The 22606-nt window shown below is 40.3% G+C and overlaps 1 protein-coding gene across 12 annotated transcripts in view; it reads right to left on the bottom strand.

The window, feature by feature from the left end:
• The window catches only part of SVIL (supervillin), a 186986-nt gene that overhangs the window by 83361 nt on the left and 81019 nt on the right, over window positions 1-22606 (bottom strand). For all 12 annotated transcript variants that reach the window (XM_083379415.1, XM_083379407.1, XM_083379412.1 and 9 more), the window contains 4 exons: window positions 12790-12859; window positions 4216-4307; window positions 562-619; window positions 293-444 (listed from right to left, as the gene is read on the bottom strand). In XM_083379415.1, coding sequence (XP_083235541.1) covers window positions 293-444; window positions 562-569 — 160 coding nt within the window. In that variant the 5' untranslated portion in view covers window positions 570-619; window positions 4216-4307; window positions 12790-12859. The remainder of the gene's footprint in view (window positions 1-292; window positions 445-561; window positions 620-4215; window positions 4308-12789; window positions 12860-22606) is intronic.

The raw sequence follows: 22606 nt of genomic DNA, 5'->3' as shown, positions 1-22606 counted from the left end.
TTTGGGAAGAGATTGGAGAGTACCAGTGAGTGCTGCAAGAAGAAACAAAACCAGCCAAAAATTATCTCCATCCTTCTAGAAGTTTCTTCAGATCTGATATTGACAGACATATCTGAATTTAACAAAAGATAATATACCTTTAAAAACCCTGTTCTAATAGTCTTTATAAGATAAAAACAGTAACATTCAAAGCCTGTATATCATAACACCTTAGTCAGTGACAGTTTCTAGGAGCTCAAACTTGTGAGAGCACTTGGACAACATCAACATATATCACAAATGTATTTCTTACCAAAATGAGGGCTATATGGATCAGTTGCACGCATGTATCTTGGTGTATCCTCTTCTAACAAACGATGGGTGACCAAGCCAGGACAATTTTGCAAAAGAACGGGTTGAACATCATTTTCAATTCCTTCTAAACGCCTAGCTATCCTCTCTTTCCTGTAAAAGAGAGGATAAAAATGAGAGAGTATAACATAAATGTCACCTATGGAAAAGGAAGCCAAAACGATTTTTACAAAACCATCTACTTTGCTTAACATAAAGATGGAGATATACCTTTTCATTTCCAAAATATCCTGTCTGTTTGGTTCAAAGAGTTTTCTTAATTCAGAAACTAAAAAATAAAAATAAAATAAACATTTGAAATTTGAAACAATATAGCTGTAAAAAGAAATGCTTATGTTTTCTTAAATATAAATTAAATGAGATAGTGAACACCTACCAATTATTTTCTTGTTCAGTTCATCTTTCATATTTTCCATGGGATTTGTATTATGCAAAAGTTTGCAAGCCACTAACTCTACCAGAATAATATTAACACTCTAACTCAGTGTTTCTCAGCCTTGTGATATGTGAGCTTCAGCTTTCTGAATACCTTAGTCAGAGAAGTTGGCTGAAGTTGAAGTCCAGTTAAAAGAATACTGCTCTAACTTATACCTAAAATGTTCCATAATGATATGTAGTCATGCACCAATCTTGATGTATAAAAGAAAAATGTTTTACAACCTATTCCTTATCTTAAAAGATATATTTGTTGAATTACCTTAATTGTCTTTCTTCCATAGCAGATATCCACAAAAGATTTTTAGAACAGCAAGTCACACCTCTTCTCTGCAAGGTTTTTTCCCCAGGCTAGTTCAAGATGGTGGCTTTGACTTTTAAAGCCCTTCATGGCATGGGATCAGATTATCTGAGGGAATTCCTGATTATCTTAGCCCATCCTATTAGATCTGATAGAGATCTGCTAAGGATTTCATCTGAGAGGGACCTATACTGGATGGGGCCTAGGAGGTGGTCTTCCCTCTGAACTTAGGTAAGCTCTGTCCTTGTTAACATTTAGGAAGCCCCTCAACACCTGGTTATTTAGCCAGGTTTGGGGGTTCCGGGGAGCCAGCAACATTTTAAGGTGGCTTTTTTCATTATGGGTAATAGGTGATTGTTATACTTCTCTGTTTATGGTCTGTAATTTTAATTCTTTTAATGGTTTTTATTTTTTTAATAATGATTGTCTATATTTTTATAACTTTTTATGATTGCTTAAGTTGTACACTGCTCAGGGGTTGGGTGGCTATGTAAGTTTGATTAAATAAATAAATATAAATACATTGGCAATTAAGCAATGGTAGTAATATTATCAAAATGATCATTATTAGATGCATGGTCAGGAGAGTCTAACATTTTGTATCTTCAAATCAGTCTTGACTTTTGATGACTCCCTGGACAAGTCTTTATAGCAGGGGCCTTGAAACTTGGCCCTTTTATGACTTGTGGACTTCAGCTCCCAGAATTCCTCAGCTAACTTGCCTATTCAGAATTCTGGGACTTGAAGGTATTCAGAATTCTGGGACTTGAAGGTATTCAGAATTCTGGGACTTGAAGGTATTCAGAATTCAGAAGGTATTCAGAAGGTATTCAGAATTCTGGGACTTGAAGTCCACAAGTCATAAAAGGGCCAAGTTTGAAGACCCCCGTTCTATAGTTATCTTGTCCATGCTCCCAATTGAGTTGCTGAAGAACAGATGCAATAATGCAGTTTGCTTTGGGTACTATAGGCAAATATGGTGCAACTTTGTAGGCAAAAAAAAAAGCAGTGGCCTTGAGTAGTATTTCCCAAATCTTTTCTAAGCAAGACCTGAGACAAAAATAGCACACCCAAATCTATCTAGGGCTATGCATTTTCCATGTTTTAAATTCCAGAGAGGTCGTATCAATTACCTAGTTTAGATGCTATCTGCATAGAGAATTGTTAATATATTTTAATTCTAATGTCAATACAAGTTAATACACAGATGTCTGCTATATATTCATACAAGTAAAATTCACATCAGGGTACACATAAAAATATACATACAATCTTATCCTGGAAGACACATTAAGTGGTGCTTTTTCTGCACATCCTACAGTGTATATGACAATAGTGCAAATCACCTATTTACTCCTTTCACAATTTTATTAAAGGTAAGTAATTTCATACAGATATGCTAAATAAGGTTTAGCCCAGTGTTTCTCAACCTTAGCAACTTTAAGACATGTGGATTTCAATTTTCAGAATTCCCCACCCAGCACAATTTAACAGAATATTTAGAAAAGAAAGACAAGGCATTTTAAAAGTATGTGCCTTAGTAATGATCTGCCCCAGATTTTCTTAAATCTTTTTATCTTATGGATTTTGCACGTGGAATGTCAGCAGCAACTTTATTTAGCATGCTGCCTCCATAATATAAACTGGGTTAGGCTAAAATATATTCCATTAGTAATCATTTTGTTTAAAAGCTGTATGTTGTTCAAAGTATGTTTAATGAACCCAAAAGGCACATTTCAGGAGTTGAGATATGAAAGCCCCAGGAATATCCCAACTACACTACAAATACTGTATATCAAAGTAATAAAAGACAGAGCATATTATGGCCTACATCACTGTCTTTAAAGGAGCTTTAAATTACAGAAAGGAACAGTCTCCCTATTATAATTAAGGAAGAAATATCTGGCAGAAACTTCTTAAGACATAAAATGTTTCCTCTTAGATACAGATCTCAGGACAGTATTTTTCAATTTCTTTTAAAAGCAAAACTAAATGCCTTATTGTAATTCCAGCCACAAGAGGAAGGCATATAGCATAGTTTAATAATGATATCCAAAAGAAAGAAAAATTACTATAAATTCATATAAACAAGCCTATGAACATTCTTTTTATGCATTGCTCCACTTATGACTAGTTCCTGTTGCAATGGGAACCTCAATCATTTCAGGGAAGCAATGTGGTAACTAACATTTATCAAGAACAGTCAAAAGATTCAAAGACAGAATAGCTGCGGTTAAGGGAAACTACAGTCTGATCATCTACACCTGTGCAAAACAGCAATTGCCTTCTTCTATAATAAGCAGCGAATCACATCTCAATGTTATCTGGAGTAGATCTGTAGTTACAGCACACTGAGCTCCAGGGTGAACATTTAAACAGGGTGAGAATGGAGTCAATATTTACACCAATTTGTATGTGTGTGTGTGTGGGGGAGCTGGAGGTGTTTTAAGAGATGAATTAGGTATTAAGCACACTTCTCAAATCCCAATTCCTAACAAATTGTCTGAATTTTTCCTCCTCACCTCTCTCCCTCTCCCTTCCTTCCTCCCTCCCTCCTGTGTGTGTGTGTGTGTGTGTTTTAGTGGAGTATTAAGGGCCAAATGTTCATTATTTAATTTCCCCCCAAATTCTCTGATAAAAAAAAAGATCTTAAAATTTCAGGTCTGCTCATTCCAGTGATATCACATAATATTATGCCCACTTTAGAGATCTAATTGGATGCAAGTCATTGAATGAAACAAAATATATGATTCTAAACAACTGCAGTTAGGCAGGGACTTTAAAGACAAATCTCTTTAAGAATAATTTATGATTCTAAATATAACTGATCCTTTATAGCTTACATGTGGCATGCCAGAATAAACATCTAATAAATGGTCTCCCCATTTCAGGTTTTGCACCCAAACAATGAAGTAATGATATTCATAGCAAAGAGCTGGTGGATATTTGAGTTTTATTGTTTGGGTACTAAAACTGAACTGTTGAAAGAATATATATTAAATGTTTATTCTGCTTTGTCACATTTAGCATGGACTGAAATACATTCACTTCCAAAATTAAGTCTTATAGTACATACATTATGATGCTGTTTATAAAGAAAACATGACTATTACAAGCCTTGTACGTACCTTTTGGCAACACTGCTAAAAGACTGGCATCAATATCTTTAGTGCTGTTTGAAAAGTCTTCTTTATCTTCAAATGAAAACTCTTTCTGAAAACTGAAGCATCATCATCTTGTTTTAACAAAGCTCTAGATATTAATCTAGTTACAGTATATTAAAACGCACAGATTATTTTTATCATACACATAATATGGAGTAAAGAAGATCAGGACCAGTTCTCAACATTGGCCAAATGTTGAAGAAGTGAAATTACAAAATTATAGTTCATACAATCATGTTTTGCAACTGATAATTCTTTTGATTTTAGTATGGAACATAGTATCCCATAACACAGATACTAACCTTCTCAGAAACTTCTCTTTTCATGTTTTTATGGTGACATGAACAACAAGAATTTATATCCACTCTATATTCAATGAACAGCCAAATATTTGCTTGGCACAGTGAGAAATTTTCCAATTCTTAAACCTCCCAATTCTTAAAACTTCCAATTCTTAAACCTCCAAGCACAATTCAATATGTTGATTCTGCCTAGATTTTGATACGTTGGATATAATTCATATAACCATTGACTATGAGCCATACTAGCTAGGGGTTTTCAAGATTTCAATCCAATTATTTGGGGGCATCAGCTGGTTTGGTATGAGATTGCTTAAGAAATAACTGTCCACTCTCATACAAACCTGCAAACCAATCGTATTTCCTATTAAAAGCTAATAGAAGGTTACTAGGACAAGGTTCCCCTTCATGAATTACTGCCTTGTCGTGGCAAAGGGGCTTGTGTAATTCAATGAAGCTATGAGCTATGCCATGCAGGGCCACCCAAGACAGAAAGGTCTTAGCAGAGAGTTCTGAAAAAATGTGATCCACTGGAGAAGGAAATGGCAACCCACTCCAGTATCTTTGCCATGAAAACCCTATGGACAGTACCAAAAGGCAAAATGATATGACACTGGAAGATGAGCCCCTCAGGTCAGAAGGCGTCCAATATGCTACTGGGGAAGAGCAGAGGGCTAGTACTAGTAGCACCAGAAAGAATGAAGCGACTGGGCCAAAGCCGAAAGGACGCTCAGCTGTGGATGTGTCTGGTGGTGAAAGGAAAGTCCGATGCTGTAAAGATTTTTTCTCCATAGGAACCTGGAATGTAAGATCCATGAATCAAAGAAAGCTGGACGTGGTCAAAAAAGAGATGACAAGACTGAACATCGACATCTTAGGTATCAGCGAACTAAAATGGACAGGAATGGGTGAGTTTAATTCAGATGACCATCAGGTATACTACTGCGGGCAAGACTCCCTCAGAAGAAATGGAGTAGCCTTCATAGTCAATAAAAGAGTAGGAAAAGCAATACTGGGATACAATCCTCAAAATGACAGAATGATCTCAGTTCGAATCCAAGGCAAACCATTCAATATCACAGTAGTCCAAGTCTATGCCCCAACCACCAGTGCTAAAGAGGATGAAATTGACCAGTTCTATGAAGCCCTACAGCACCTTATAGAATTAACACCAAAAATTGATGTCCTTATCATCATGGGGGATTGGAATGCTAAAGTAGGAAGCCAAAAGATAACCGGAATAACAGGCAAGTTTGGCCTTCGAGTACAAAATGAAGCAGGGCACAGGCTGATAGAATTTTGTCAAGAGAATATGATGGTCATAGCAAACACTCTTTTCCAACAACCCAAGAGACGGCTCTACACATGGACATCACCAGACAGTCAACACAGAAATCAGATTGACTATATGCTCTGCAGCCAAAAATGGAGAAGCTCTATACAGTCAGTAAAAACAAGACCAGGAGCTGACTGTGGGTCAGACCAGGAGCTTCTCATTGCAAAGTTTAGGCTTAAACTGAAGAAAGTAGGAAAAAGCACTAGGCCACTCAGGTATGAATTAAATCATATTCCTGTTGAATATACAGTAGAGGTGACAAATAGATTTAAGGAATTAGATCTGATAGACAGAGTGCCTGAAGAACTATGGACAGAGGTTCACAACATTGTACAACAGGTAGCAACTAAAACCATCCCAAAGAAAAAGAAATGCAAGAAAGCAAAATGGCTGTCTGAGGAAGCTTTGCAAATAGCTGAGGAAAGGAGGGAAGCGAAAAGCAAGAGAGAAAAAGAAAGATACGCCCAATTGAATGCAGAATTCCAGAGAATAGCTAGAAGAGATAAGAATGCCTTCTTAAATGAACAGTGCAAAGAAATAGAAGAAAACAATAGAATAGGGAGGACCAGAGATCTTTTCAAGAAAATTGGAGAGATGAAGGGAACGTTTTATGCAAAAATGGGCATGATAAAGGACCAAAATGGCAGGGACCTAACAGAGGCAGAAGAGATTAAGAAGAGGTGGCAAAATTACACAGAGGAACTACACAAGAATGAGCTTAATGTCCCTGATAATCACAATGAGGTGGTCACTGACCTCGAGCCAGACATCCTAGAATGTGAAGTCAAGTGGGCCTTAGAAAATCTGAGCAACAACAAAGCTAGTGGGGGTGACAGTATTCCAGCTGAGCTATTCAAAATCTGAAAAGACGATGCAGTAAAAGTGCTACACTCAATTTGCCAGCAAATTTGGAAAACTCAACAGTGGCCACAGGATTGGAAAAGATCAGTTTACATTCCAATTCCAAAGAAAGGCAGTGCCAAAGAATGTTCAAACTACCGCACCATTGCACTCATTTCTCATGCTAGTAAAGTTATGCTTAAAATCCTACAAGCTAGACTCCAGCAGTATGTGGACCGAGAACTACCATAAGTACAGGCAGGATTTCGAAGAGGCAGAGGAACTAGAGATCAAATTGCCGACATACGTTGGATCATGGAGAAAGCTAGGGAGTTCCAGAAAAACATCTACTTCTGCTTCATTGACTATGCTAAAGCCTTTGATTGTGTGGATCATAACAAACTGTGGCAAGTTCTTAAAGAGATGGGCATACCAGACCATCTTATTTGTCTCTTGAGAAACCTATATGTGGGCCAAGAAGCAACGGTGAGAACTGAACATGGAACCACTGATTGGTTCAAAATTGGGAAAGGAGTCCGGCAAGGCTGTATACTGTTGCCCTGCCTATTTAACTTATATGCAGAGCACATCATGAGAAAGGCAGGGTTAGAGTAATTAAAAGTTGGAATTAAGATTGACGGAAGAAATATCAACAACCTAAGATATGCAGATGATACCACTCTAATGGCAGAAAGTGAAGAAGAACTAAAGAGCTTCTTGTTGTGGGTGAAGGAGAGTGCAAAACTTGGGTTGAAACTTAACATTAAGAAAACCAAGATCATGGCATCCGGCCCTCTCAATTCCTGGCAAATAGATGGAGAAGAAATGAAGGTAGTGACAGATTTTATTTTCCTGGGCTCCAAGATCACTGCAGATGGGGACTGTAGCCAAGAAATTAAAAGATTCTTGCTCCTCAGGAGGAAAGCAATGGCAAACCTAGACAGCACACTAAAAAGCAGAGATATCACCCTGTTAACAAAAGTGCGTATAGTCAAGGCTATGGTCTTCCCAGTTGCAATGTATGACAGTGAAAGCTGGACCATAAAAAAGGCTGAGCGCCAAAGAATTGAGGCCTTTGAACTATGGTGCTGGAGAAGACTCCTGCGAGTCCCTTGGACTGCAAGGCGATCAAACCGGTCAGTCCTAGAGGAGATCAACCCTGACTGCTCTTTAGAAGGCCAGATCCTGAAGCTAAAACTCAAATACTTTGGCCACCTAATGAGAAGGAAGGACTCACTGGAGAAGAGCCTAATGCTGGGAAAGATTGAGGGCAATAGAAGAAGGGGACGACAGAGAATGAGGTGGCTGGGTGGAGTCACTGAAGCAGTAGGCGTGAGCTTAAATGGACTCCAGAAGATGGTAGAGGACAGGAAGGCCTGGAGGAATGTTGTCCATAGGGTCGCGATGAGTCGGACACAACTTTGCAGCTAACAACAACAAGGACAAGGTTCTTTTTTTAGTTGAAGTCCTGTCTTTGCAAGCGTCCCTATAGTTTAGGAGGTGAAGTGGGGAGCTTTTTCAACCTCTTTTTTAACATAAATTTGATCTATTCTTACTGTACTATAATTTTACTGTAAATTTCTATTCACTCTTTGAATGAAAATGCAAGGTAAATTTTGTAACAATAAAACCTGGAGGTATTTGAGGGTAAAGTTTAAAGAAAAATGTCATATAATATTATGGAGATTTTAGCTTCCGTTATTCTAAACTGGTTTGCAATTGTCCTGCATGGTTAGAAGTGATGGTGATTACTAACTAACATGTATAGAGGACACCAATGCTGTTACAAGATATCTGCAATCCTGGGATGTCAAAATGCACCTATCATTGCTGTTCAATTCTCAGACACTGTTGTTCTTGGATTTTTTTATTCCTCATTTATTCCTTCTATCCATACATTGAAAACTAAGTTCAAATACTTTTCAGTACCGAAAGTATCTGCAACGCAGTACACGGTTTTGTAATTTGATATATTAATGTAATCACCTGGGAGTCAATTCTGATTGCAACCAGATTTATGCTGAGTATATGAGAAATGAATGCAAATTAGATTTTGAAATGTCCACATATTCCTAGAAAGTTTGCCTTTCTAAAAGTTATTTCTATCAATACAAAATAATATTTGTAGCTCAGGGATGAATTGTGAGGATACTGGTGCCCTCTGAGCTTGGTTGTTTTCTTGCAGATGTTTCATTATCTAATTAGGTAACATCAAGAAACTACCAAAAAGAACACTACTACTGCTCCAACTTGTATATAAACAATATAAACAGAAAGAAAACCGAACTCTTTTCTAACACTGATGTTATCTAGTTGGGCAATGAAATGCTTGCAAGAAAATAACCAAGATCAGAAGACACCAAGAACCCACAACTATTCCTATTCTGAATACTTGGAAGTCAATCTTGATTACACTATAATTTAATTTAATTTAATTTATTAATATTTCTATACCGCCCTTCTCCCGGAGGACTCAGGGCGGTGTACAGGGCAAGAATAAAACACAGAAATTTACAAAAATTAAAAGATAATTAAATGCATGCCCGATTAAAATACAATTGATACATAGTAAAAACCCCAATAAAAATGATAAAAAACCCCACCAATCCCCCCTCAGGCCAGGCCGGCTTGCTCGAACAAGTATGTTTTCAGATCGCGGCGAAAGGAGCGCAGATCGGGCGCCGTCCGGAGGTCAACCGGTAACTGGTTCCATAGCTCCGGGGCGCCCACAGAGAAGGATCTCCCCCTGGGGGCCACCAGACGGCATTCTCTGACCGGTGGCACCCTGAGGAGGCCCTCTCTGTGGGAACGCACAGGGCGCAGGGAGCTTGATGCTGGCAGCAGATGTTCCCTGAGGTACTCCGGCCCCATGCCATGGAGGGCTTTGAACACCATTACTATATATATCCTCAGTTATCCTCAGATTCTCAGTTATCCTCAGTTGCCATGTTTTGCCTTCTTATCATATGGCTGTTGGGTTGTTTATATATATATATATATATATATATATATATATATATATATATATATATATATATATATATATATACATATACATATACATATTGTTCTAAGTTACTTAACACATATCTCCCTTGCTTCTCAGCTAATTCGGGTTTTTTCCCCACGTAGAATTGGAGGTATCAGGGCAACGTTTCGACGAAATCTCATCCGTCATCCTCAGGCTGGTGACTTCAGCTTTGTTCTTCTGGGAGAAGTGTGTATATATACACACATATACATATACATATACATATATATATCAAAAAACAACAACAACCCAACAACAGCCATATAATATGAAGGCAAAACATGGCAACTGAGGATAACTCCTCAACAGCTGTCAACAAAACCTCACAGGCCCCACTAATCTCCTGACTCCTATGCCTGGGAGAACAATTAGGTTTTGAGCACTTTCCTTAATGCTAGCAAAATTGAGCTAAGCTAATTATGGGTAATGAGAGGTTCCAAAGGGCAGGTGCTATGACAGAAAAGGCACACTTCCTTGTGACACCAGATATCATTCTTTAATCACTGGGACCTGCAGGACACCTCTTCTGCCAGGTCCAATGGAGCAAGTAGAGGAAACAGAGAGACCTGGTCCCTCAAGTATGCAATAAGTTGTATAACAACCAGCTTTCATCTGGAAGATAACCTCCTAAACATATTTTTATCATTATATTATTTCCATATAGTTTAAGATATTTCCTCTATGTTTATTAAATTTATGCATGTTTAAAACTTTATATCATGCATGAAGTCACTTATAGCAGAATTTACCTCATTCTTAATGAACTTACCCCAGATTCTTAATGTTATGAAAGTGGGATATTAATCACTTGGAAAATATTTTGTTGTAATATAGGTCATATTTCAAGCAGCATTTCAGTTCAGGCTTGTAGTTTAATAACCTATAGTAAACCTAGATAATTTACTTACAAACTTCACTTTAATTCCATTTTTGAAAGTACAAATTACAATTAATTAGAAGTAATTATTTACAAATTGTAAGACCCAGTTTGGTGTGTTGCTTAAGGTATCATGCTAGAAATTGGGAGTCGGTGACTTCTAACCCCATCTTGGGCACAAAGCCAGCTAGATGACTTTCTTACCCGTTGAATGAGTCAGTGGCAAACCACTTCTGAAAAACTTTGTCAAGAAAACTGCAGGGACTTGTTCAGCAGTTTTTGAGATTCTGACATAATTAAAAAGAATAAAAAAATACAAATTCTAGAATTAGTTTTTGCTGTAGTTAAGGTACTGGCTTAGAAACTAGAAGACTAGAATTCTCTTTTTGCTGTAGTTAAGGTACTGGCCTAGAAACTAGGAAACTAGAATTCTAGTCCTACCTTAGGCATGAAAGCCTAGGTGACTGGGCCAGTCATTCTCAGCCCAACCCACCTGACAGGATTGTTATTGTAGAGAAAATAGGAGGAGAAAGGAGTATTAGGCATGTTTCCAATCTTGAGTTATTTATAAAAAATAATAAAAGGATTTTTAAAAATCTAATAGATAAATAAAAACAGGTGATTATATATTTTTCTGTTACAGCATCCAGTGTAAAAAACAGACTGAATATTTTCCTAAGCTCACAGTTCACAAAAAGATCATGAGAACACATTTCTCCCTTTTCCTTCTTTTTTTTTAAAGTGACCATAAAATATAGCCCACAGAATTATGTGTTTTAATTTTTTTTCTTCTTTACCATTTTAAACCCAGGTAGTTTTAAGCAAACTGCTTAGTTATCCTGCCAAACTCTTGTGCTATTGCAAATATTAATTGTGACAAAGAGCTCACTATGTTGTGACATGCAGCCTTTTATCGCTTCTATTAACCTAATTGTGATTAACATAAACCCTGGAGAGAATATTGTGTCATTATGGCTAATTTTATCTCTCTTCAAAAGACACTATCACCTTGAACTCCTATGGGGAAAAAGTATCAAAATTTAATGAATTTCATCTCAAATTGAAAGCAAACATACAGTATACTATATTTTTCCAAGATCTAACCATTTAAGAATCATATATAAAAATACCAGGTATGCATTTCTTCTACCATTTATTTATTTATGAAAATGTATATGGCTACCCAACCCAGTCTCAATGACTCTGTTTACTTACAAAAATAAAAACTCAATATGAAAACAACAAAAAAGCAATAACTTTCCAATTCCCAGTAATCGGTCTTCCAGGCTCCCTCCCCCATTCTGGGACTCCTTGGTTGATTGGCAAAACCAAATCTTTGGGGCCTTGCAAAAGAGTGGAGGCCAATTTTATCTCTGCAGGGATGATATAGAGAGGGAGCCACCACAAAGGAGGCCCTTCTTCTTGGTCCTGCTAGATAAACTTCCTTAGGAGAGAGGACCCATAGATTCCCTACCTTCCCACTCTGAAGGTCCGGTAGAAAACAGTCTCTCAAATAACCTGGTCCCAAGCCATATAGGGCTTTGAAGATGACAACTAGCACTTTGAACTGGACCCTCAGCAAATTGGCAGCCGATAAGAAAGATGACACGTGTGCATATCTAGATCTGCACAAAACCATGTATTTATTGTGGTATAAGATTTTGGATTCAAAAGCCACTTCTTTGAGAACCTAAAATGTGATATTTACCTGAAAGAGGTTTATGCTAATGTGTGTGCAATACAGTTACAAAAGCATTAATAGCATTAGCACAGGACCCCAACATCATGACCTTAAATCAGTACAAAGGACTTGCCATACTTCTATTTGAGAACTGCATCACAAAATCAAATGCTCATTTTGAAATTTATAGTATTTTTCCTTCAACAATGTGAGGCTTTTGCTTGTCAGGAAATGAATGAACCTTTATTATCAAAGTACAACATGTATACAGTGAGATTGGCTGAGCCTCCCTTCGTGCCCCCCCCCACCACAACTCACTGTGACAACAAAACCTACTATCTTGTTACACCATGTGAGCTAATTGCACAACACACCGCCTTGCAAGTCAATCATACACAGAGAAATTAACCTGTTCTTCTTTGGTCTCACTGCAAATTGACTCATTATACACAAGAAGTGTGAAGAATGTTTTACCTTAAAGTCCTCCTCCTGCTCTGGAGTAATCTTGGAGTTTTATACGTAAACAAATTCTCTTTGTCAAAATCTGAAACAGAGTGGTGGAAAAAGTTATCCACCAATACACAATCTGATGGTAAGGGGAAAAAAATCTTAAATAATTAATGGCATTTTGAGCCTTAAATAGCAATTAACCTGAAATGATTTAAGTGTGCATATTTCAAAGCAGACAACATTGGGCAGAGTGTAGGGATAAAAGAAAGCAGAAACTTATGAAGTATGATCTAGAATTTAAAAATGCTTCCAAATCTTATTTCACCTATGTTTGGTCTGTACAAATCTATCATATACATTAATTATTTGTAGAATGTGTATGTGTATTAAATCATACTTCTTTATAGTAGGGACGGCTTCTACATTGTACTTCCATGAAAATAATCATAATCATTCATAATCCCCAATAATCATCTATTTGATAAATAAGCAGATATTAATAACTAGCAATTTGCTAGTTTTTCTTAACACAAACAATTTGTTAGGGATAGCTTTAAGAAGTAAAAATCACCACAAAGAGAGATTACCAGACTGCATATCTGTTAAAAGCCCTTTCCATAGACTTCAGTGTCTATACTAACTTCAAAATGATCCCAGACTATCTTGTGTCTAGGACAATAATAAGTACATAAATTTGCCTGAGCCCTGATAAAATCTCTTATGAAGAGATATTTTTAAGAATGCAAGGTGTAAATAAAACTGTCAGAAGAGATTATATGAAAAAGTATGGAAGAAAAATTGCACAGCCTTTTTCAGCAATAACCCATGACATGACTGAATCCCCAGAATGGTGCCATGTGATCACCATTTTGCGTCCATATTTGCCATTATGCCACTCATGTAATATGTACTAGAATGGGATGGCATTGCTGAATTGTTTTTACAAACCAGCAGAGCAAATCAATCCTCATTTTCTATCTTTATCAATTTCCATGATTCTCAACTAAAAGATATAAATAGCAAGTAATCAATAAAATGTTATCTGTTCACCAGAAGAGAAATCATTGGGATAACCAGAAACCATTTTATTTCCTGTGTACTGTAAGAGGTTTCAAGTTTTTCTCATTACTCCATAACAAAGAAAACAAGCATTAAATTAAGGATTATATATTATATTACATATTATATAGTTATGATTTTGTTTGAAAATCATGGTTTTTGAATTTACACTAACAGTGAAACAATCATATCTTCTCAACCTTTTTTTTTCTACCACAGTTCCATAATATTGCATGCATGAGATAATTTTAAGTTGCCTTTAACTACACAGTGGTGTCTCCCTATTTTGATACCTTCTAACAGTAGCCTGAAGTATACAATATGTGTTTACCTTACCTTAGAGGGAAGTCATACAACAGGCAACAATTAGAGTTAGGTGCCAGTTCAAGGATGGCGACTAATAATCCATCTTGGCAGAAGGGAAAGGCCTCAGGATCCCCTCAAAAATCATGTTAAAACTATTTACTTGGTACTGCAGCTGTTAATAACATTGTGTCTGGTTAAATTAGAACCAGGCACGCATAACATTTTAAATTGTATATAACTCAATACAAGTTCTGGAATGTAACACTGTCCACCATGAAAGTCTCAACATAGAACACACAGAGAAGGATGAAGAAAAGTTATGAAAAAGAAAAGGTCTAGGTGATTATTCTGGCACACTTTTACCCATGAAATACCAAGCCACACTAGAATGGTTAAGCCCATAATTTTGTGTATGCTTTCCAGACCAAATTCCACAATATTTTAATTTGCTATAATCTCAAAACATTCCATAAGTAAAAATTTTCATGATAATGTAGCACTTTTGATAGCATATCTTAAAAAAAAATCTCATCCTCCCCCCATTTAATCCCTTTCATTTAAATGACATAAATGTGGTGAATGAAGTTTAATGCTCCACAGGTTTAACTGCTAATCCAAAAAGCAAGTCCAGTATTTTTTCCATTGCAGCAGTATAATTTATCATTCACATACAGATATTAAAACTGTATTAATTAAACTCACTGGCAAGCAACTTTTACATATTTGCAAAGTTTATTAAAGCTTTTTATATGGTTTCTTACTTCCAAGTTTGAGCTCTTCACTCTTACAATCCTTTTTTTAAAAATATTTTTAAGTCAGCACCAGAGCCTTCCCTTATTATAAGCATGTCTAGAAGACATGAACAGTATCATAATAGAGCTTTAAAAATACCTTGGCATCAGCAAGGACTTAATTTAACTGCTAGCTAAGCTAATTACATGATTAATACAATCTGATTTTTTTTCTTAAAAAGACAATCCTTTGAAGGAGCAGTAAGATGAAGTGCTAAATGAGTTCTGTTGCTATTAGGGTGGGGGGAGAGAAGGGATACCTTGATAAAACAATTTGTTTACATTTAGAAAGCATATAAATGACAATGAATTGCATTATTTTTGATGTGGATATAATTCTTACCTTCCTGTTCCAAATATCTGACATTTTGCAAACAGCTGGATATCCAAGTCTTTTGAAACATGGATGCAGAAAGCAAAGACACTTAGCAAAGGAGGAAACCACAAAAACAGCTAATTCTTAGACAACCCTATCTTACCCCAAGCAGGCCTATCTTAGCAATGTTGTGTAGAGATTGTGCATAGCCCAGGTCTGAAGCTGCGAGCCTGTTATGTCCCTGGGAGTGCAGTAAATGCATAGTAATAGGCTGGAAAACTGGAACAGCTCAAAACAGTAATCATATTTCAAGCAAAAAATTAAGCACCTGAATGGTAAAACAAATTGGATAATCGTGACTAGACTGGTAATATCACAGATTTTCCAAAGTGCTAGTTAACTGGATGTTTATATTCCAGAATTTTTAAAACGTATACAATTCTTTTCCTAAGAAAAAAGAAAAATCTTTTCCATATTTTTTTATGCATCTTAACTGTGAATATGATTGCATGCACACATACACATGTGTGTGTGTGTGTGTGTGTGTGTACGCGCGCCTTCAGGCCAATATTGACTTCTGGTAACTGCAAGGATTAGTCCTGGCAGTTTTCTTGGCAAGATTTTGGAACTGGTTTGTCATCAATTGTCCCATAGTGATAACTTAAACAGAAAACTTTAACGACCAATTATTCCACTCTGGAAAGATTTATGCTGGTATTCATATTCATTATGCCAAAGATATGTCTCACTAGAGAACAAGCTACTAGCAAAAAATATTTTAAAAGTTTAAATTTATGGGCATGCGAATAAAGCAACTTATGATTGAAAGTGTAGGATAAAAGCTAAACTACTTCTAAGAGCCATCCATCTGCAAAATAGTTTACATTCCAGATACATGGCATTAAGAATGCAGCTGCAAAAACTGGAAGACAAAATTAATCTGATTTGTGACTTCATTTTAATCTTAATATTATAAGCTGCTTTTAAGCAGTTAAATCTTACACTTCCTTTTAAAAAAAGTTTCTTCTCAAGACAAGTGAATGTTTTATGTATTTTACATTTAAGATTTGACTCAAATTCAGATACTTTTTTTCATGAAATATGGCTCTCCTTGCAGCAATTGAAAAGCAGAAGGCATGTGTATCTCATTCCCATCATCTTGAATTAATTTTGTAGGAGACAGACCCTCAAAACCACAAGAAATAAAGCATAGGGTTCCAAGTGTTTAGGCCAGACTCATCCTGGCCCTTTGAAATATATCAAGCGCACAACTCCCAAGTCAGAATTCTCCATTTTCCATTTGAAGTGAAAAGTGGTTCACATTCCCAAAAAACTGGGGAACAAATTCAACTACTTAAACAGTTCAAAAAGTGGTGGTAGGCTTTTCCTTTTATTTAAACCGCTCCACAGCAAGCTTTAATTGGTGGATTATAGAGAGAGGCTATAGCGTAAAGGTAGATATTGGCCTGAAAATCTGGCATACATGTAGCTTTACATGTAGCTCTTCCTCCAAAAACCCCAATGAACTATAATTAAAACCACAGATAATAATTGTAATAACTGGGCTAGATACTGAATACAACTATTGTTTTCTTTTTAAAATGGTGATGCTAAAAAATGCACCAGTTTGAATTCTTTTTCCTATTCATTTCTTTTCCTATAGATCAAGACAAAAAATGAAGAATATTCAGTGTCTTATTTATGGAAGTACATTCCATATACCATAGATTTCATACATAGCCACCATTTCATAGAAAGATTCTACAATGGTTGAAAAATGTTTCCTATATCAAATGGATGACAATTAAAAATATGTTCTGTATTAATATTAGGGAAAGGGAAAATCCTAGTGGAAAGAAGGAAGCAGATGATTTTAAGCTTTCTAGTTTGGGTGTTTAATTCAAATCTACCTCTGTTGTGTAAAGATAAAGAACCAAGGATAATGATATGCCTAGTGTTCTTGAAAAAAATAGCACTTATAGAATTTCCAGGATGTAACTGGTGCAAATTTCATGGTACTACTGAAGGATCTCTTATAGATGATTGATAGACAGACACTGATTAGTGCCATTTTGCAAGTTCTTAATTGTATAGATAGGACTTATGTGGACGTTAAATAGCTGAGGCAGATGGGTTCTACAGTTCAATATATACCAAGGACATTGGGCTGAAGAGTTAAAATTACGCCTACAGGTGAAACTCGGAAAATTAGTATATTGTGCAAAAGTTCATTTATTTCAGTAATGCAACTTAAAAGAGGAAACTAATATATGAGATAGACTCATTACATGCAAAGCAGGATAGTTCAAGCCGTGATTTGTCATAATTGTGATGATTATGGCGTACAGCTCATGAAAACCCCAAATCCACAATCTCAGAAAATTAGAATATTACATGCAATCAATAAAACAAGGAGTGTACATAGAACAATATCGGACCTCTGAAAAGTATAAGCATGCATATGTACTCAGTACTTGGTTTGGCCCCCTTTTGCAGCAATTATGGCCTCAATGTGGCGTGGCATGGAAGCTATCAGCTTGTGGCACTGCTGAGGTGTTATGGAAGACCAGGATGCTTCAATAGTGGCCTTCAGCTCTTCTGCATTGTTCGGTCTCATGTCTCTCATCTTTCTCTTGGCAATGCCCCATAGATTCTCTATGGGGTTCAGGTCAGGTGAGTTTGCTGGCCAATCAAGCACAGTAATCCCACGGTCATTGAACCAGGTTTTGGTGCTTTTGGCAATGTGGGCAGGTGCCAAGTCCTGCTGGAAAATGAAGTCAGAATCCCCATAAAGCTCGTCTGCAGAAGGAAGCAAGAAGTGCTCCAAAATCTCCTGGTAGACGGCTGCGTTGACCCTGGACTTAATGAAGCACAGTGGACCAACACCAGCAGATGACATGGCTCACCAAATCAACACAGACTGGAAACTTCACACTGGACTTCAAGCATCTTGCAGTGTGTGCCTCTCCATTCTTCCTCCAGACTCTGGGTCCTTGGTTTCCAAATGAGATGCAAAAGTTGCTCTCATCAGAAAAGAGGACTTTGGACCACTGAGCAACAGACCAGGTCTGTTTTTCTTTAGCCCAGGTAAAATGGTTCTGACGTTGTTTGTTGTTCAGGAGCAGCTTGACAAGAGGAATATGACGTTTGAAGTCCCTGTCCAGGATCCATCTCTGTGTGGTGGCTCTTGATGCACTGACTCTAACCCCAGTCCACTCCTTGTGAAAGTCCCCAACACTTTTGAACGGCCTTTTCCTGACAATCCTCTCCAGGCTGCGGTCATCCCTGCTGCTTGTGCACCTTTTTCTTCCACACTTTTCCCTTCCACATAACTTTCTATTAATGTGCTTTGATACAGCACTTTGGGAACATCCAACTTCTTTTGCAATTACCTTTTGAGGCTTTCCCTCCTTATGGAGGGTGTCAATGATGGTTTTCTGCACAAGTGTCAGGTCAGCAGTCTTCCCCATGATTGTGATTCCTACTGAACCAGACTGAGAGACCATTTATTTATTTATTTAGTTACATTTATATACCGCCCTTTCCCTGAGGACTCAGGGCGGTTTACAGGGAATTAAAAAATCCAACATACAAAAGTTAAAAACCAAATTAAAAAATATTAAATTGACCCTGTACGCTTAAAAACCCCAATTAAAAATTTCTCCTCAGCCTGGGCCCGAGAGCTCAAAGAGCCAAGTCTTCAGGCCCCGGCAGAATGATCGGAGGTCGGGGGCAGTTCTCAGCTCCACCGGCAGCTGGTTCCAGAGGGCAGGCGCTCCCACTGAGAAGGCCCTATCCCTGGGTGTCACCCGCCGGCAATCTCTCACCAGTGGAACCCTGAGCAGACCCTCCCTGTGGGAGCGCACTGGGCGAAGGGCGTTTGATGCCGGCAGCAGGTGTTCCCTCAAATAACAGGGACCCAGGCCATGTAGGGCTTTATAGGGAATAACCAGCACCTTGAATTTCACCCGGAGGGCAACCGGAAGCCAATGCAGCTCGCAGAGTAGAGGTGTTACATGGGAGTATCGGGAAACCCCCATTACAACTCGCGTGGCCGCATTCTACACCAGTTGAAGCCTCCGAGTGGTCTTCAAGGGCAGCCCCATGTAGAGAGCGTTACAGTAGTCCAAACGGGAGGTCACAAGCGCATGAGTAACAGTGTGTAGGGCGTCTCGGTCCAGATAGGGACGCAATTGGCACACCAGGCGAACCTGTGCAAAAGCCCCCCTGGTCACGGCTCCTATATGGTCTTCAAAATTGAGCCGTGAGTCCAGGAGGACGCCCAGGTTGTGAGCCCTATCAACGGGGGGTAACACCTCACCCCCCATCATTAAGGATGGAATAACTTGGTTAACCCGAGATGCCGATATGCACAGCCACTCAGTCTTGGCGGGATTGAGACGAAGCCTGTTTCTCCCCATCCAGACCTGAACCGCCTCCAGGCACCGGGACATCACGGAGAGGGCATCACTGGGTTGGTTCGGGGTTGAAAGAAAAAGTTGGGTATCATCAGCATACTGGTGATACCCCACCCCAAAACCACAAATGAGCTCGCCCAGCGGCTTCATATAGATGTTGAACAAGAGAGGCGAGAGAACCGACCCCTGAGGAACTCCACAAATGAGAGACCTCGGGGCGGATCTCTGCCCTCCTGTCAACACCGACTGCAAGCGGCCCTGGAGGTAGGAGGAGAACCACCGTAGAACGGTGCCTCCCACTCCCAGCCCCCTGAGACGCCGCAGCAGGATACCATGGTCGATGGTATCGAACGCCGCTGAGAGATCTAATAGGACCAGGACAGAGGAACAAACCCTGTCCCTAGCCCTCCAGAGATCATTCACCAGCGCGACCAATGCCGTCTCCGTGCTGTGTCCGGGCCTGAAGCCCGATTGGTACGGGTCCAGATAATCAGTTTCCTCCAGGAACAGAGGGAGCTGATGCGCCACCACACTCTCAACAACCTTCGCCAGAAAGCGAAGGTTGGAGACCGGACGATAGTTGTTTAAAACAGCCGGGTCCAAAGCAGGCTTCTTGAGAAGGGGTCTCACCACCGCCTCCTTCAAGGCGGCAGGAAAGACACCCTCCTTCAAGGAAGCAGTTATTACTGCATGGAACCAGCCTCGTGTTCCCTCCCGAGCCGCATAAGCTAGCCAGGAGGGGCACGGATCCAACAAACAGGTGGTGGTGCTCAGTCTCCCCATGATCCTGTCCACATCATCAGGGGAAACAGGGTCGAACTCAGTCCAGATAACGTGCTCAAGACCGCCTGATTCCTCCACATCAGACTCTGCCCAGTCAGAGTCCAAGCCGGTCCGGATCCGAGCGATTTTGTCCGCCAGATGATGACTAAACTCCTCGGCTCGTCCCTGCAAGGGATCCTCTCTCACCTCCTGGTTAAGGAGGGAGCGAGTCACCCTAAACAGGGCGGCCGGGCGATTATCTGCGGACGCGATAAGGGCGGCAAAGTAGTTAGACTTCGCCGTCCTTATCGCCGCAAGATAAGACCTTATAAAGGTTCTTAACTGCAATCGGTCGGATTCGGACCGGCTGGATCTCCAACCGCTCTCTACACCTCGTCTCCGACGCTTCATCTCCCGGAGCTCCACAGAGAACCATGGGGCCCAGCGGGATCTGCGACGGGTCAGAGGTCGCATGGGTACTGGTGGCAGCCGTTTCCCAGGCCTCCACCAGGGCATCGACTGGGCTGTGGGTAAGGGTGATAGGTATAGGCCCAAGCGCCCTCTGGAACCGATCCGGGTCCATTAGGCGCCTGGGGCGGAACCACCTGATCGGTTCCGCCGCCCAGCGGCTGGGGGTGGCATGACGGAAAACCAGCCTCAGGAGGTGATGATCTGACCATGACAGAGGGGTGATGGACGGGGAACCCCCTCCCAGATCATCCAACCACTGTCCAGACAGGAACACCAGGTCGAGAGTATGATCCCCCTCATGAGTCGGGCCCTCAATAACCTGGGTCAGGCCCATGGCTGTCATGGAAGCCATGAACTCCCGAGCTAACTCTGACGACCCTCCCAGTGATGGCAGGTTGAAGTCACCCAGGACTATAAGCCTGGGGAGCTCCACCGCCAACCCTGAGAGGGTGTCGAGCAGCTCAGGCAGGGCTGTTGCCACACAGCTGGGCGCCAGGTATGTAAGCAACAAGCCCAACTGAGCCCGAGGACCACATCTCAAGAGGAGGGATCTGGACAATGGTGGCCTCCCGGGGACACAAAGTCTCCCGAATAACCACTGCCACCCCACCACCCCTGCCCTGAGCCCGTGGCTGGTGCAGCACCTGGAAACCTGGCGGGCATAACTCGGTGAGAGGCACCCCTCCCTCCGAGCCCAGCCAAGTTTCCGTGATGCACGCTAGATCCGCACATTCCTCCTTGATCAGATCACGGATGAGGGGAGCTTTGTTAACTACGGATTTAGCGTTAAAATAGACCAACCTGAGCTCAGGGGCCTGATCACCCTCATCCCCGGGTAAGAGGGTGCTAACCGGAGGGTCGGAGTGCACCACCGCTCGGAGATAGCGGGGGCACGATCCCAGATGTTGATATGGCCCTCCGCGCAAACACCTGCTGCCATACCCTATCGCCGTAGGGATTCGATGCCCCACCCCCACATTCCCAGCACCAGCAGCCACCTCCCCTGACCCCGTCCCGTCAGGACCTCTAACAGGTCCAGACTGAGTGCCGGTTACAGGTTCCCTCCCTACCCCCCCTCCCTCCCCCTCCCTAACCTCTTAAAATAACCGGCTAAGAATCTTATCAGGGGCCTCTTAGCACGTCTTAACTCGAGGCCCCTATCTAAGCCCAACCACCTCTCGGAGTCCCAAAGCTTGGGCCCGTCATTAAGGGGAGTATGGAAACAGGCGACAGGTCGCGCCCATGAGGCAGGAACCGCCCTAAGGGCATACAAGTCCGCTTCGGAATAACGATAGACCATATTGCGCTCGAATAGTCTCTTAGGGCCGATGTTGTAAATATGTCCAGAGGATCGCTCGTTGATGGTACATAGATGGAGAAAGAAGAAGTCCAGTGGGCATATCTCTCAATCTGCAAGGCCATCTCAGCTCTCACCTGAGATGGAAATCCAAGGGACAACCTCAGCCGCCCTCTCACTCCGGCTGAGGAGTCTAAATGGAGCAGAGAGAGAAAAGGGGGATCCTGAGCCAGGCCCATCCCAACTGGTCTCTCACACCAGTGAGGTGGTCGCTGACCAGTCCAAAACCGTCCTCCCACCATGGTTCAGCCCCGTCCACACTGGACTATCAATAGGGAGATCTTAATTCCCATCAGGTACGGAGCTAGCCATAATGCCTGCCTGTCAACAAAGAAAGTAAAGAACAGGCAGGCCAGGCCTC

The sequence above is a fragment of the Vipera ursinii genome (assembly GCF_947247035.1).
Source record: "Vipera ursinii genome assembly, chromosome: Z".
NCBI lineage: Eukaryota > Metazoa > Chordata > Lepidosauria > Squamata > Viperidae > Vipera > Vipera ursinii.
Note: the sequence above shows the minus strand (reverse complement) of the source record. Positions and strands in the feature narration are given on the sequence as shown.